This window comes from Ahaetulla prasina, chromosome 5 (genome assembly GCF_028640845.1).
Source record: "Ahaetulla prasina isolate Xishuangbanna chromosome 5, ASM2864084v1, whole genome shotgun sequence".
In the NCBI taxonomy this organism is placed as follows: Eukaryota; Metazoa; Chordata; class Lepidosauria; order Squamata; family Colubridae; genus Ahaetulla; species Ahaetulla prasina.
In genome coordinates, this window is record NC_080543.1 from 24,427,816 (window position 1) to 24,444,498 (window position 16,683).

The following is a 16,683-nucleotide window of genomic DNA, read 5'->3' on the forward strand; positions in this document are numbered from 1 at the left end:
CTCGTTAGAAGGCCAGATCCTGAAGATGAAACTGAAATATTTTGGCCACCTAATGAGAAAGAAGGACTCACTGGAGAAGAGCCTAATGCTGGGGAAAAGAATTGAGGGCAAAAGAAGAATGGGACGACAGAGAATGAGGTGGCTGGATGGAGTCACTGAAGCAGTAGGCATAGTTTAAATGGACTCCAGAGGATGGTAGAAGACAGGAAGACCTGGACGAACGTTGTCCATGAGGTCGCGATGGGTCGAACACGACTTCGCAACTAACAACAACAACAACAACAACAACACACTTCTAGCCCTATTTTTGGATCACAGGAGAAGGAGATAGTCAGTAAGGAATGCCTTAGTACTCTGAATACTTTGTTTCAGAAATAACTATGAAACCAGTTTTTGAGAGCTTCACAACTAAAGGGGAGCACAGGTTGATCTATACAAATGCACAGTAGGAGTTTGATTGTATCGCTCTTTTTGAATAAAGTCATTCATTTTGATTTCACTTTTATACAAGTTTCTTTTCAGTAAAGCTGAAAACTACTTTAGATTTACGAAACAATTGTGCAGAAATAAATCACAACAAAGTAGAATGGCTAAAGGCTCACAGTAGTTTTCAGAAATGGTTCAACTCAATTCAACAATAGCTATTAAATCAAGTTTTTAGACCAAGAAATATTTTTTTTAAAAAATCAGTTTTAAAAATGCCACTTTGAAATATTCAATCTAATTGAACATTTAAATATTATTTAAATTAGTTACTGTATTTTAACTGTTTTAAATCAGTAGCCTATGGCGTGATTGTCATGCAGCAGGAAAAAAGATACATCAGAATTGCCTATGAAAGGCCATGAAAATATAAATATGCCAGCTTTTCCAAGTATTTCCTAACCAAACTCTCTCATTAAGGTCAATAAATACAGAGATGAATCAGCTGCTAAAATAGGATATTCATATAAAACCTCTACAGATGTAAGATGCAGCCGGGAAGGAGTTTTGTAGTGATTAATCAAATACTCATAAGACATTGGAATGACTATCTATTAACATTAGTATTTTCTATCTATTCTATTGGCAACCTTCAGTCTCAAAAGACTATGGTATCGTGCTCTGGAAACAGCATCTAGTGTGGCTAAAAAGGCCAATTCGAGAATGGCAATCCCTTCCACACTGAGGGCAGATACATTCTGACCCCTGCCCAGTCCCCAGATTTCACTGGTTCCGGGACTGCCTCTTTGCCTCAGCCTGCTGAACAAATGTTAGTATTTAGTATTAGTATTTAGTATTAATATTTAGTACCAAAAGAAAACTGTAATCTATTTAAACTTGAACTTAATATTTTGTTTAAAAAATGTGAATAAGTATTAAAATGAGCTAGTTGTGTTTGCTTGCAATTTTGCCAGTGACTTGAATGGCTGCAATTCCAATAAATTATAAGAGTAGGAGAAATTAGTTATAAATATAGCCTTAGAAATTTATTGGATAATAATTAAACACAAAAGTGTAAAAAAAAAAATCAGTTAATCTTGAGGTGACCAATGTAAAGCAGAAAATGCTGTACAAACATCCCAGTAATTTTATCATCTGTTAACCATTTTATAGTGAAATGTAGTTTTTCAGAAGTTGTTGCCAAACACTACATTTTGCAAACTGTCCAATGAAACTGTCCTTGCAAAGAATTCTGGGATTTTCATACCGAAGATTTATTACAAAGCAGCTTTTTAATTCATATTTCTTACTATCCTGGATGGACCCATAGTGCATTCATTTCATGCAGTTGAAAATTAATGTCAAAAATCTCCTGACCTGCATTTTGGGAGAATTAACTGAAGTAACTGTCTACATAAAAAGCAAAGAAATGCTATGTTGGCTAAAAATTACTCCTAAACAAGTACAGTAACTTTACTATAGTTGTCCAAGTAAAGATTTTGCTGTAAATCATTTTCCCACAAATTGATGGTGATTTTGTTGTTCTTGGTCTGTAAAATATTAAGAAAATAGTTGTTTTTTTTCCTGAAAGAAGAAATGTCACCTGAGAAGGCAACCTAAATTAGAAACATTGGTGAAAACAATTATTAAGAATGAAATTAATACTTAAACTCCAGAGCCTTTAGCTTAAACCAGAAACATCTCAACTACAAATTTAACTAAAACTGTATTACTATTAAAATCTCATACCATATGATGTGCATGTCTAAGCATTTATGGAAATTGGAGCTGATTTAGAATAAAAAGAATAAAGCTTTGTTTTCCACTCACACCATCTCATTTATAGCTGCTGGAAAACAACTGATCTAAGAAGCCAGAATTCCGATATAAAACCATAGTTAAAACAAGCCAAGATTTGTAAAGAAATCATCCTGGTAGCGAACTCTGCTTTATTGGCAGAAATAAAGTACTGTGTATCTTTTTTTGGGATTGAACTTGCCATCATGTCAACTCAAGAAAGAAACAATTTCATCATTGCTTTGCAAAAATACAGACACTCTTTGCAACTCTCACAAACCAGGGAACTTTAGGACACAAAGTCCTTTTTCTGGGTCAGGGTTGGGTAATCTAAATCTAATCTAACGGAGATGGAATTCTGGGGGCAGTCTGTTTTTCTACTAACTTTGCTTTCTTCGCCACACCTCCCAGTTGCCCAAGGCAAGAACATTCTAAACATGAAACTGCTTACAGTTTAACCTCCAGGTACTAGTTTAGCCATGTATGATACAGTTACTCATCAAAACCACACTATGAAGAAAATGGAGCCAGAAGAAATAAGAGTCCGTCTTACCTGGCACTTGTTCTGGCTTTGTTCAGAGCTTTGCTGAGAACCAGGGATGGTGCTGACTGACGTCTTTGGGCCAAGCTCTTCATTTTCTGCTGAAACATCAAAACAAAATTAAACCTGAACATTTTTAAATTTTATTTTATTATTAAACTGAGGTGACTCTAGGAGATATTTTTATAGTATGGAAGGAAAGATCTAAAAATACAAAGAAACAAGATCGGTTCCATTTGAAGATCATTTAAGACAGACAAGTAGAAAACCTTTCTCAGTCCTAAGAACAGAGGAGAATTTTTTAGAATACTATAAATTATCTAGATCAGAAGCAAAAGGTACAGCCAGGGTTGGGCTTCTGGGGATTCGCAGGGGTTCGGGAGAACCTCTAGCTAAGATTCTGTGCAGTTCGGAGAACCCCTAAATCCCACTCCTGGCTGGCCTTGCCCCCCTCCCCCTCTCCCAGGAGTCTCCACGCGCCCCGTTTTGGATGCAGGTAAGCACAGGGCGTGCGTAGAGGCTCAGAATTTCCCGATTACAAAGGAAAGCGTTTTCAGGCAGCAGACCCACGATCCCCTTCCTGATTCCAAAAGTGGGGTGTGCAGAGGCAAAAAAAAGTGTTTCACGTTTTAGGTGGCAGATTTGGCTAGGAGGAAAGAGGTAATTCTACTGAGAAGGAGGACGAGGGTGTGCGGCTCTGCAATGTGCAACGGGAAGGAGCATTTTCAGACGGCAGTGCTGCAATCCCCTCCCCAAATCCAAAACGGTTCCTGGTTCCCCATTGCACATTGCAGGGGAACTGGCCGCTGCCTGAAAAGTGGCTCTGAAAATTGCATTAGGGAATCGGGCCAATGGGCAGTGGTGGCTGGAAAGGAGGGACGTTTCATGGCTCCCGCTCAGCTAAGCTCCTGAGCATAGAAAGGGTTTAGGTGATGGCGGCAGCAGTAGCTCCTCACATTGCTGGGGACTGAAGTCATCGCAACCATTGTCTGGCCTGAGCTGCCCACTGGGTTGGCCAGGGGGTGACCGCCTTGAGGCCCGCCTTGTTTGCCAAAGCTGCTGGGCAGATTCCCCCCCCCCCGATCATCCTGAAGAGGTTTGTTCCTCAGGCTGTGCTCCGACCCTACCCCCAGAGCTATAGGTAGGAAGACGGGGGCATCTCGGGAGCAGAGCCTTCAATGCCAAGTCCCTCTTCTGCCCCCATGAAAATCATCCCCCACCCCACTCATTTCAGTTAAACGCATGTAGAGTTATAGGGTTTGTTTTAAACAGATAAAAAGATCTGTGCTGCTCGTTATCAAAATCAAGTGGAAGTCTGGACATGGCTGATCTTGATGCTGGTTGGCAGAGGCAGAATTCTTGTTTTCTTGTTTTCCTCACCAAAAATTAAGGTGCGTCTTATACTCTGGTGCGTCTCATACTCTGAAAAATACGGTATTTGAGACAACTGCTCTGGTAGATTCCGTCCATTCAATACAAGCAGGACAAAAAAGAATAATATAGATCCTACCCTCTGGCCAAAAAAGGAATACAATATTGTGGATTCTACTCCCCAGGAAGACAGGAGTGGGACAGCAGGGGCAGGCCTTCTCAGTCAAGGTCCATTCATTGTGGGACAGCTGCCAATCAAAGACAAGAAAGTTTCCTCCCTACAGTATTGCCACTCAGAAGGGTTGTCAAGACGTCTTTGTGTAAGGTATTAAAGAATAGGGCACAGATGACCAGGAAATGGCTGGTTTCAAGACTGGCATCTACATTAAAATAACTAATATTTTTTTATGAGTTTATGTGTGCTGGCTTTATGAAATTTGGATTTGTCTGTTTTACAGTTTTATTGTTTCACTTACAGCCTTGGATAGAGGTTATATACTAAATAAAGGATAATACAGTACTCAATATACAAGCAATAAACTATAATTAAACTTATTTTAATTAACAATTCATCACATTCTTTTTAGTTTTCCTCAGGAAGATTGTGCTTGTTAGAACTTGGCTCACTCTTAATTTAATTTAATTAAGGGCAGTTCTATTTCATACTTGAGCCAATTCAACCATTAACAGAATCAGCACAAATTGCATCATTTGAAACAAGGTCCCTCTGAGGATTTGTTTTTTAGTATAGGCAAAAGTACTAGTGGTTGCACTTAATAACTGTTTACGAAAGCCGCAAACGGCTTCTAGCTGAAAGAACTTCTCAAAAAATGAAACTCAAATGACAATTATTAAAAGGGAAGTATAAAATGCAGGTTAAAACTTTCCGATTTTCCATTTCAGACCCCCTCTGCATTTGGTTGCTACTCAGAACGGTTTTACCTCAGAACACTATTAAAGTTATTGTAATAAACTTGTATTTACTTTGCGGATGTTTTTATTGTTTTTAATTATTTTAACTGTTTTATAGTTTTAGAATGGCAAGCCCCCGCCCCAGCCCCCCAAAGTCACTTGGCTGAGGTGAGTGGCTTAGAAACTGAATACATAAATAATCACTCAAACAAACAAACTAAATATTGATGGCACTTTCTGTAAAACAGACATGAAACAGAATGCAGCCTCAGAGAGATTCACGTGCAATAAACCACCTTCATTATATTGGCTAGTGAACGTAAAAACATTGACAAGCTATTTTTAGAAGAAGTATTATAAGACCTGGAGATGACGAGCAGCATGTTTTGATACAGAATAAGGATAAGTTAGGTTTATGTATGTTTCATCTAAAACATAAGAAGTACAGGTAGTCCTTGGCTTATGACTGTAGTGGAGTTTGCCCATTACGGCCCTAAGTCTTCAGGGTGGTAAAATGAGCTATCACAGGACTGGCCCAATTTTACAACCTTGTTTTTGTAGCAGTCATTACATGAATCATCATCATCATTAAGTGAATCCCCAGTTCTTAAGCAAACACTGTAGTCATTAAGCAAACGTATTGTTCATTTTTGCCGAAAACCAGAAGGAAACCCCATTTTTCAGCAAAACACTGTAAATCGTGGTCACATGAACATGGGACACTGTAAACCACTGTACCTAGAGCTGACTGCCAAGTACTCAAATTGAGTTCACATGACTGTAGGAGAAGGGCTGTCCGAACTTTAAAACTTTGTAACCGTAAGTACCTTTTGGAAGGTCTATCACAACTACAAATAACAGCTAAGTAACCGGTCATAAGTTGGGAGCTACCTGTATGCTTCCTTTCTTTTGGTCAATCAATCCAACTTAACTCATTATTGATTTTCAATATTCAAATTTGCCTCCAGGCTGATGGACGCTACACACTTTCCTGTCCTACCTGCAATGTTGGAACGATGGGCTACGTTGATATGAAAAAGGTATTTTAAAGATGAATTGATACACACATATTCCAAGCTATAGCATGAACTCATTTTACTGCAGCCGCTCGTTCCTGGGTAGAAATACAAAGCTGTACTATAAATCTAAAGCTCTGCCATTATTTTTGTGGACAACTTGCATTTCTGCCAAGGAAGGAAAAAAAAACATTAGATGAATCAAGAAGTTTCATTTTTAGACAAATGGATTATTATTTCTCCAGGCTTAGTCGAGATCTATTTACAGTATTCAGTCACGAAACAGTGTCTTGTGTCCTGTTTCCTGAATGAAAGGAAAAATTTCATAACGTCATAACAGACAACATTCCAAGCAACTATTTAAGAAATGTCTGAATTGGGATTTAGGTTTATATGTTGGAGGAATTGAAAGTTTCTAATCCTACCCCAAAATAGATTTATACTATAATTTTCTGTAGGATTTATATATACACTTGGCCAATAAATATATTTATATAAATAAATATACACTTGGCCAATAAAAAATTCTATTCTATTCTATTCTATTTGTGTAACAGTTGATAGAAAGATATAGAAATAGTTGGGAGAAATTAAATTTGATGAAATAATATACATTTTTAACAATGTATTTTTAACTATTGCTATTTCCATTAAAGTCTAGAAAGACATTCAAATTTTTTAAAAAAGGAATACAGACTAGAAATGAGATCTATGTTCCCTTTTGTCTTTAATATCTTAACAAAGAATGCCCAACACACATTACATTTTTCCTCCACAATCATAAGAACTGGGAAACACTTGAAGTGGAATATATGTATGTGCATATTTCTCTCCTGCACCAACACTCAAAAGCAAAAATTGTTTGCTAGGATTCAAAGTTTGGCTTTAAAATAATCATAGCCACTAAAATATAATCCACTACTTCCAATGTTTGCAATGTCCAAAATGTTTATCATGGTCACTTAAGAGTTCTTTAAAACTATTTCAAGGGCTAGTGGCAATTGTAAGGGAACATTTTAGTCACCAAAGCAAACCAAAGCAGACCAGACTAGACCAGAGCTAGAATGGGGAGGATTTAAGTCTTTAAAGATGGCAATGATGTCCTCACAATATTATAACACTGCAGCTCTCAACCATGCAAGAGTTGCTTTAATGGACTCCTTAAAACAGCAAAATCTTTTTTCTAATCTGACACAGAAGGCTGTTTTAATCAGTGGTTCTGTGGGCATGGCTTGGTGGGCGTGGTGTGGCTTGGTAGGCGTGGCTTGGTGAGCGTGGCAGGGGAAGGATACTACAAAATTTCCATTCTCATCTCACTCCAGGGGAAGGATACTGCAAAATCTCCATTCCCACCCCACTCCTGGGAGAAGGTTATTGCAAAATCTCTACTCCCACCCCACTCTGCAGCCAGCCAGAGGTGGTATTTGCCGGTTCTCCGAACTACTCAAAATTTCCACTACCAGTTCTCTGAACTGTTTAAAATTTCCGCCGCTATCGGTTATCCAGAAACTGTCAGCACCTGCTGGATTTCACCACTGGTTTTAATGAATCACAGGCATGTGCAAGAGCTCTCTTTCAAATCATGCCCAGTGTACTTTTTAAGGAACTCAACTCTCTTTTAGACACCACAAACAAAAGAACGTTTTTGAAACATTCTCTTGGAATACTTAAAAGTTAGACAAAATGTTCATCTACCAGTGTGCCCTAAAATACGAAATACAAGAAATAAATAAACAACATGACAAAGGGCTATTGTGATTTCAATTCTGTAAAACTTTGCCACAACGTCCCCCATATGAAGGAGAAAGCACCGGGTAAAATAAACTTTTAATCCAAATAAATATAGGACAAATCTACCTACTAAAAAATTCAGCATGGCCAAGCAAACAGAATGCATAATTTTGGTCATAAAACGAAGCTCAAGTCTACGTCTAGAGATTTGACACACATTATCAGCCTCATATTTCCATGTAAAATTGAATTAAAAGGATTTCATTCCCCCCAACTGTCCCAAGTTTGAATAGACGGAATGCCTATAAAACATCATGTATATAGTGAAAATTGATGGTAGGTATAGACCAGGGGGGTCAAACTAGTGGCCCTCAGGCCAGATGCGTCATGCACAGGCTACGCCCACCCCAGCTCCGCGAAGGGAAAAAACTTCGAGTTTGACTTTGACACCTGTGGTATAGATGATCAATAGTGAAAAAAAAGAAAAAACGACTTGATTTAAATTAAAAAATATAAAATAATAGAAATGTTACAACTTGCTATTCCATCAGACAAGAGTTTTTTAGAAAAGAAAAGAAAAACACTTTGATTTTGGTATGTTTAAAAGAAACCTCCTCCCGTAAGATTTAATGCCAAGATTACTTTCCAGAATTTCAGCAGAAATCATCTTCTTTAAAAAATTCCAGCCATTCAACCAAGAACTCACATGAGTGCACACAAATGTACATAAATAAAGCAAGCAGATTAACACTTAACAGAGTATGCCCGTCCTCTTTTCCAATAGAATGTAAAAAAATGCTAGTTCCAAGCACAGATAAATCTACACAAAATGTGCCAATTTCTGATGTCCATTCAGATATCTCATTGTCATAGAGAACAGCTGGGTCTTGGATACTATTATTCAGCAATGTGCTCTCAAGGTTATAGAATTATCACAAAACTAAATTTATCTCTTTCCCTAAAACTCTAAATAACTTGAGTGACTTTGGATTAATTACTGGATATAATTATGAAGCATGGAAACAAAAATCACAGCAATGGTAAAGAGGCAAAATTCTAAACGTCCTTCCTTTAAAATAAGTCTAGAAGAATAGAATAGAATTTTATTGGCCAAGTGTGATTGGACACACAAGGAATTTGTCTTGGTGCATATGCTCTCAGTGTACATAAAAGAAAAGATACGTTCATCAAGGTACAACATTTACAACACAATTGATGGTCAATATATCAATATAAATCATAAGGATTGCCAGCAACAAGTTATAGTCATACAGTCATAAGTGGAAAGAGATTGGTGATGGGAACTATGAAACGATTAATAGTAGTGCAGATTCAGTAAATAGTCTGACAGTGTTGATGGAATTATTTGTTTAGCAGAGTGATGGCCTTCGGGAAAAAACTGTTCTTGTGTCTAGTTGTTCTGGTGTGCAGTGCTCTATAGCATCGTTTTGAGGGTAGGAGTTGAAACAGTTTATGTCCAGGATGCGAGGGATCTGCAAATATTTTCACGGCCCTCTTCTTGATTCGTGCAGTATACAGGTCCTCAATGGAAGGCTATGATTCTATGATTCATTCACATCACAGTACACCTTGTCTAATGTAAAACATCCGGATGATATATGACCCACTTCTATCACCCAGAAATTAGCAATATACATTTTGCAGTAGAGTGAAATCATAACTGGACCAATTTGGTGGGGAGGTGTTCATTAATGTTAAATACCGAATTGCTTCATTTACATTAATCATGTCATTTCCTGCAACTGGCATAAGTTATGTCATTTGCATAATAAAGTTATTGTGCAACTGCTATAAACTGCTGCAAATGATTCATGTAAAATTAACATACATTTAATTGCCTTACACAAGCTGATTTGGACACAACTCTCTTGTTCTGTTAGGTGGGGGCAATCAGATGATTAGATGTATATAATGTATATAAAAAATATATGGAAGGTAGATCCAAAATATACAATAATGTCACAGTTCTGTTGAATATATCAGATTTTTACAGTGTTTTTAATTTATCTATATATATTGTATGAATTCTGTTTTACGTTGGCTGTGAACTGCCCTGAGTCCTTCGGGAGAAGGGCGGTATAGAAATTTAATAAATAAAATGAAATGAAATGAAATATACAATTGTTATGAAAAAAGAAAATCGTAATAAAAATAAAACTAAAGAAAATAGATGGGGGCAATCAGTAGATAAAAATTTGGAGCACTGCACTCAAATTCATATCAAGTAAATTAAAGCTTTATTGTATCACCTGGCCACAATATGTATGGTCAGATACTGTATATTAAACAAATCAGGATTAAAATTTTACCATATCACACCCTATCCTGCAGAAGGTGTACACACAAATGTATTAATCTCTATTGTTTGGGCATTATATGTGAGTGAAAAAAAGATAGGAAAAAGCAATATTTGCTCAAATTCAACAAAATGTAAACATTTTCATCATCTTAAAATCTGATAAGTTTGCTTATTAGGTAAAGGGGAAAAATGCCTATCGGCCAAATATGCTTTTGGGTCACCAGCTGCTTATTCACACTCTCAATCATGGGCGTCCAACTTTTCGATTTGCCTGGACTACATTGAGTGAAATCTTAGGCCGCATATAGAATATATAATATAGTTAATGTATATAAGTATCACATAATGTTAAATGTTTATGATCATGTGGAGCAGTATTACTAGCTCTCCAGGGTTATATATGGTCCACAGGCTGGGGGGCCCTGCTCTAGATAAATTAAAGTTATCCAATTAATTTTGGGGAGACCAAAATAACTGCCAACTTTTTAAAAAAAACCTAAAGGCCTAAACCATGCTCATTTTCTTCATTGATCTTCCTTACAACTTAGGGTGGTTGTATTCATCTTTAACACTTGATATGTATCATCAGTTTATATGGTGCTTTATAAAGATGTAGCCTAGCATTATATTTTGGATGGAAGGGACCCAGAATGTGGCAACTATATCTTTTATTTATATCTTTTATATTCTTATAGTTTTCTGCTGATCATTATATTCGGAAAAATCAAATATAATTTTATTTGCTTTGTACCTTCTAACTTTTCAGGAAAACAATGAAGCAGAAAGCATTTAAAATTTCATTCTGATCTCTACCCCAACTAAACTATAGCCAGCACTTTTCGGATTAGTAATTTTGGGCATCACAGTCATATCTACAGTATATGAAGGGTATCAGATGGAGAAAGGTGTCTAGATAGGAACTTTCTTAAAAAAACCATGTCATTAAAAATGTAGGAAATTACACACAGAGGTTACCTTGCTATCCTAATCATTTTAATCATGGAAAATTGAAACATGTCTGCACTGCAAATCAAAGCCACTTTAATCATATAAAATCTCAGTGAAATGGGCAGCAAATATATAAGTAGAGACTGCCCACTTCTAAAAAATTATTAGACCTTGAAGTTCACTCTGTGAAAGGAACTAGACACAAGAACAGTTTTTTCCCGAAGGCCATCACTCTGCTAAACAAATAATTCCCTCAACACTGTCAGACTATTTACTGAATCTGCACTACTATTAATCGTTTCATAGTTCCCATCACCAATCTCTTTCCACTTATGACCGTATGACTCTAACTTGTTGCTGGCAATCCTTATGATTTATATTGATATATTGATCATCAATTGTGTTGTAAATGTTGTACCTTGATGAACGTATCTTTTCTTTTATGTACACTGAGAGCATATGCACCAAGACAAATTCCTTGTGTGTCCAATCACACTTGGCCAATAAAAATTCTATTCTATTCTATTCTAGAGCAACCAACTTCATTTTTTACAATTCTGGACAGATTTTTTTCTCAGTGAAAGAAAGAAAAAGAGATGCCTTCTAAGTACCAACAAGTCTTCAAACCCACGTTTGACATACTATCATCTTAACATACTAGTTCCCTATTAAATCGAGATCATAAAATTGGAAGAAACAGCTGAGAAGTTAATTTAGTTAGAAAGATCGGCCAGCCACATGCAGTCGAAAGTGGACATAAGGAAAGAGATTGAGGAAGCCACCTGGAACAGTTAAAAGAAGTATGTTACTATACCGAGAGCATGAAATTATGCCAAAGAAAGAATGAAAAAAGGATGCCCAGTGGAATGATGAAATAGAGAAATAATAGCTGAAGAAAAAAAATGCATGAATGGGAATGATTTACTGTAAAAATATAAGGAGCTAAAGATATTGTATAATATCTTTATAAGGGGAAAAAAGTTGATTGCAATGAATGTACATAGTCAAAGTGAGCATGAAATAGTTGGGATTAAAAGAAGCAGAAAAAATACATAGCAATTTTGCTAGAAATTATATATACATATCAGTGGTGAAATCCAATTATTTTTTCTACCGGTTCTGTGGGCGTGGCTTGGTGGGCATGGTGTGGCTTGCTGGGCGTGGCAGGGGAAGGATACTGCAAAATCCCCATTCTCTCCCTACTCCTGGGGAAGGATATTGCAAAATCTCCATTCCCATCCCACTCTGGAGCCAGCCAGAGGTGGTATTTGCCGGTTCTCCGAACTACTCAAAATTTCTGCTACAGTTCGCCAAACTGCTCAAAATTTCCACTACCGGTTCTCCAGAACCTGCTGGATTTCACCCCTGACACATATACATATATATATACATATACATATACATACATACACACACACACACACACTTTTGGAAGTACAGTAGGTTAAGAGAGCTAAAAAAGGAGCATCCTGCAGACTGCCTGGAATTAAACTGAAGAAATGAAACACACTTGGGATGAAATTCAAGTGAGGGAATGCAAGAAGAATTATTTCAGAGAAGTATATGGGATGAAGGGAACTGAAACAAATGCTATAAATCCAAGCATGCTAAACATTCCATTTAATTCCTAAAACTAATCTGACTGCTTAGTAAATGGTTCAGCATACATCAGGGAGTAAAACAAGGGTGAGTGATGTCCCTTTAGTTATTTATTACAGCAAAAATAGTTGTAGTAAGAATAGAGGTTTTTGAGTGAGGAATGTGGGTGCCGTAACTATATCTCCTGTCTTTTTTTCTTTATTCATGCTTTAATAATAATAATATCAGAGTTGGAAGTGACCTTGGAGGTCTTCTAGTCCAACCCCCTGCCCAGGCAGGAAACCCTACACCATTTCAGACAAATGGCTATCCAACATTTTCTTAAAAATTTCCAGTGTTGGAGCATTTACAACTTCTGCAAGCAAGTTGTTCCACTGATTAATTGTTCTAACTGTCAGGAAATTTCTCCTTAGTTCTAGGTTGCTTCTCTCCTTGATTAGTTTCCACCCATTGCTTCTTGTTCTACCCTCAGGTGCTTTGGAGAATAGTTTGACTCCCTCTTTTTTGTGGCAACCCCTGAGATACTGGAACATTGCTATCATGTCTCCCCTAGTTCTGCTAAGATCTGTGATAATTTCAGGTTACTTTTTAAGCTGTCCCTAGACCTGGTAAAATGAAGAAGCAAATTCATAACGATTATTTTAAAAACAATATTTATTGGAAGCAGCTTCCTCCAATCCCAACCCAAGGCCCTTTAGATGTGTTGAACTAAAGCTCTACCATTCCCAGTGGAGATCATCAGACACCAATGTTTAGCAATAATATATTGCCTGATAATTTCTGACAGACATGATCATATGATGTCAGAATAACAAAAACAGTGATAAAAATGATTTAAATAGTTCAAGACATCAACAAATTCAAGGGACTGTGGGGACTAGCTATAGTTTCACCCTTTATTTTGGAATCATTTTCAGCTTCTTAACAAACCCATGTAAGTCCTTCTAAATTCAACAGAGCATGAACTCCGCAGCCAACCCTAACCCACTGAACCTTTTTTCCAGCATTCACATAAAACTACATATAAAGCTGGGGTAATGTTCCTTAATGAACTTTATCAGGTGTGTCAAACCCAAGGCCCAAGGTGCTTAAATCTGGTCCGCGGGCCTCCTTAGAAACAGCAAAGGACCGGCCCGTGGTGTCTCTGCCAGGGAAAACTGAGCTTGGGGGGGCCATGCACTGCCCTCCCAGGCTCCATTTTCAGCTGCGACAGCCTCCTGCTGTCCTCTTCCAGTGAAAATGGAGTTGGGGAGGGGCTGTGTGTGGCCCCCCCCAGCTCTGTTTTCACTGGCAGAGGGCAGCAGGAGGCCGTCGTGGCTGAAAATGGAGGTCAGGAGCCCATTTTCGTTGTCCGAGATCTTGGGCCACCACAGACGCCCACAACACGAGTGACATCAAGCTTGCCACGCCCACCCTGGCCACATCCACCCCAGCCCCCAAGGTCAAATACAACCCTGATGTGGTCCTCAATGAAATCGGGTTTGACACCCCTGAACTATATTAATAACTGAAAACAGCTTGAATCCCAGGTCCCATAAGAAGTTCTGTAATATGACAATTCAGTATACAAAGGCTTGATATATGACTTTGAGGCGTTCAACATAGTTACCTGATGCAAGAGCTAGACACCCAAAGGCAGAGCATTTTATAACAAAGAGTTCTTAACTTCAATAGTTTCATGTAAAAAATGATTTATGAACAGGAACAGCTTGTCATACCAAGACCAATGTTCACAAGTAGCTTTTCTGGCAGATCTCCCAAATACGAGACAAGCAGAAATTCATGCAGCTCTTAAGATAATAATCTGTTGTTGTATTAAACTTTTATTCACCTTTTGAACTTCTGCCTGCTATGCAACTACAAAATACACACACAGAGAAATGCTACCAGAGGACTTTCTTCTGCTCATACCTTCTTCATGCAAATGTATCGTACTGAACGTGTATTTTTGGCTTTGACTTGGTGTGTGAATCCAGCTACTGCAGATTTGCAATGCAAATAAATCATGATTTATTACTTATCCTACTCAAACTATTTCACAATTGGCTGATTTGCACAGGAATCACGGCATTTGCAGCCAGCACTCCTACATTTCTGAAAAGTACAATCTGGTATCTTTGAAGAGCACTAAGTTGAAGAAAATGTAAAAACAAGAATTCTTCCCTTAATTTAACCTAACACCACTAACATGCTAATCAGGGGATTACTGTATGAGAAGAGAACAACCGGATGAGAAAAAGCCACTTAGGTAGTACCTGACAATAACTTTTCCAAAACATCCTGTATTCCTCTTTAGGGATTTGCTTTTATCACTGAAAATCAGTTTAACATTTGGTAAAATAAAATTAAAATATTACAAAGTTGGACTGAGAGAGGGCGACTGGTCTAAAGTCACCTAAGTCACCTCTGTGGCTGAAGTGATGAAGGGCCGGAATAGCTCAGGCTGTTACAGCCTGTTATTAGAACACAATAGCCTGCAATTACTGCAGGTTCAAGCCCGGCCCAAGGTTGACTCAGCCTTCCATCCTTTATAAGGTAGGTAAAATGAGGACCCAGATTGTTGGGGGGGCAATAAATTGACTTTGTAAAAATATACAAATAGAATGAGACTATTGCCTTATACACTGTAAGCCGCCCTGAGCCTTCGGAGAAGGGCGGGATATAAATGTAAACAAAAAAAAAAAGTTTGATTACAATCTGGATCTGTCTATTCCTACTCCAACACTTTAGTCAGTATCACACACCTCTCATATTCATCACCTCAATCAGTCATAGATTAAGTTTTTCTGGATATTATACAGACTTTACAAATACTGCATCTTTAATCAATAAATAAAATATTCTCAAGAACTTTGGGGGGTTTTCCAGGAAGTGGCGTTTTACACAAAAAAACCCATACAGTATAGATCAGGGGTCTCCAACCTTGGCAACTTTAAGACTTGTGGATTTCAACACTTCCTCAGCTTTGCTGGCTGGGGGATTCTGGGAGTTGAAGTCCACCAGGCTTAAAGTTGCCAAGGTTGGAGACCCCTGGTATAGATAATCTCTGACTTAAGACCATAATTGAGCCCAAGTTTTCCATTACTAAGGCAAAATTAAGTGAGTTTTGTTCCATTTTACAACCCTTTTTACCGCATGTTAAGCAGAACATTACAGTTGTTAAGTGAATCGTGTGGTTGTTAATGAAACTGGCTTCCCCTACTGTCTTTGCTTGTTGGAAGCTGGCTGGGAAGGTTACAAATGGCGATCATATGCCAATTGTCAAGCACCCCAATTCTGATCACGTGGCCATGGGAATGCTGCAACGATCGCAATGTGAACAATGGTCATAAGTCATTTTTCTCAGTGCCATTGTAACTTTGAACAGTCACTAAATGAATGGTTATAAGTTGAAGACCACCTATATACAGGGGTGTCAAACTGGTGGCCCACCGGCTGGATGAACTACGCTCAGGCCACACCCACCCCAGCTCTGCGAAGGGGAAAAACATCACAAAACGTCACGTGATGGCAATGTGACACCCGAGTTTGACACCTGTGGTATATATGCAGCTGGACAATCATCTCATTTACTATGCCATCTTAGTTATACATTTTCAGAAGCTAATTTAGTGAGACTTACACACCGCAAAAGTTGGCTTGAAACTCAACATTAAGAAAACTAAAATCATGACATCCGTCCCTTTCAATTCCTGGCAGATAGATGGCGAAGAAATGGAGGTAGTGAAAGATTTTATTTTCCTGGGCTCCAAGATCACCGCAGATGGGGACTGCAGCCAAGAAATTAAAAGACGCTTGCTCCTGGGGAGGAAAGCTATGGCAAATCTAGACAGCGTATTAAAAAGCAGAGACATCACCCTGCCAACAAAAGTGCGTATAGTCAAAGCTATGGTTTTCCCAGTTGCAATGTATGGCTGTGAAGGTTGGACCATAAGAAAGGCTGAGCACCAAAGAATTGAGGCCTTTGAACTCTGGTGCTGGAGAAGACTCCTGCGAGTCCCTTGGACTGCAAGGCGAACAAACAA

The 16,683-nt window shown here is 38.1% G+C and overlaps 1 protein-coding gene across 1 annotated transcript in view; it reads right to left on the minus strand.

Moving 5' to 3' along the window:
• Positions 1 to 16,683, minus strand: part of ARHGAP20 (Rho GTPase activating protein 20) — a 116,333-nt gene that overhangs the window by 93,684 nt on the left and 5,966 nt on the right. Inside the window, exon 2 of the mRNA XM_058186162.1 lies at positions 2,774 to 2,862. Coding sequence (XP_058042145.1) covers positions 2,774 to 2,862 — 89 coding nt within the window. The remainder of the gene's footprint in view (positions 1 to 2,773; positions 2,863 to 16,683) is intronic.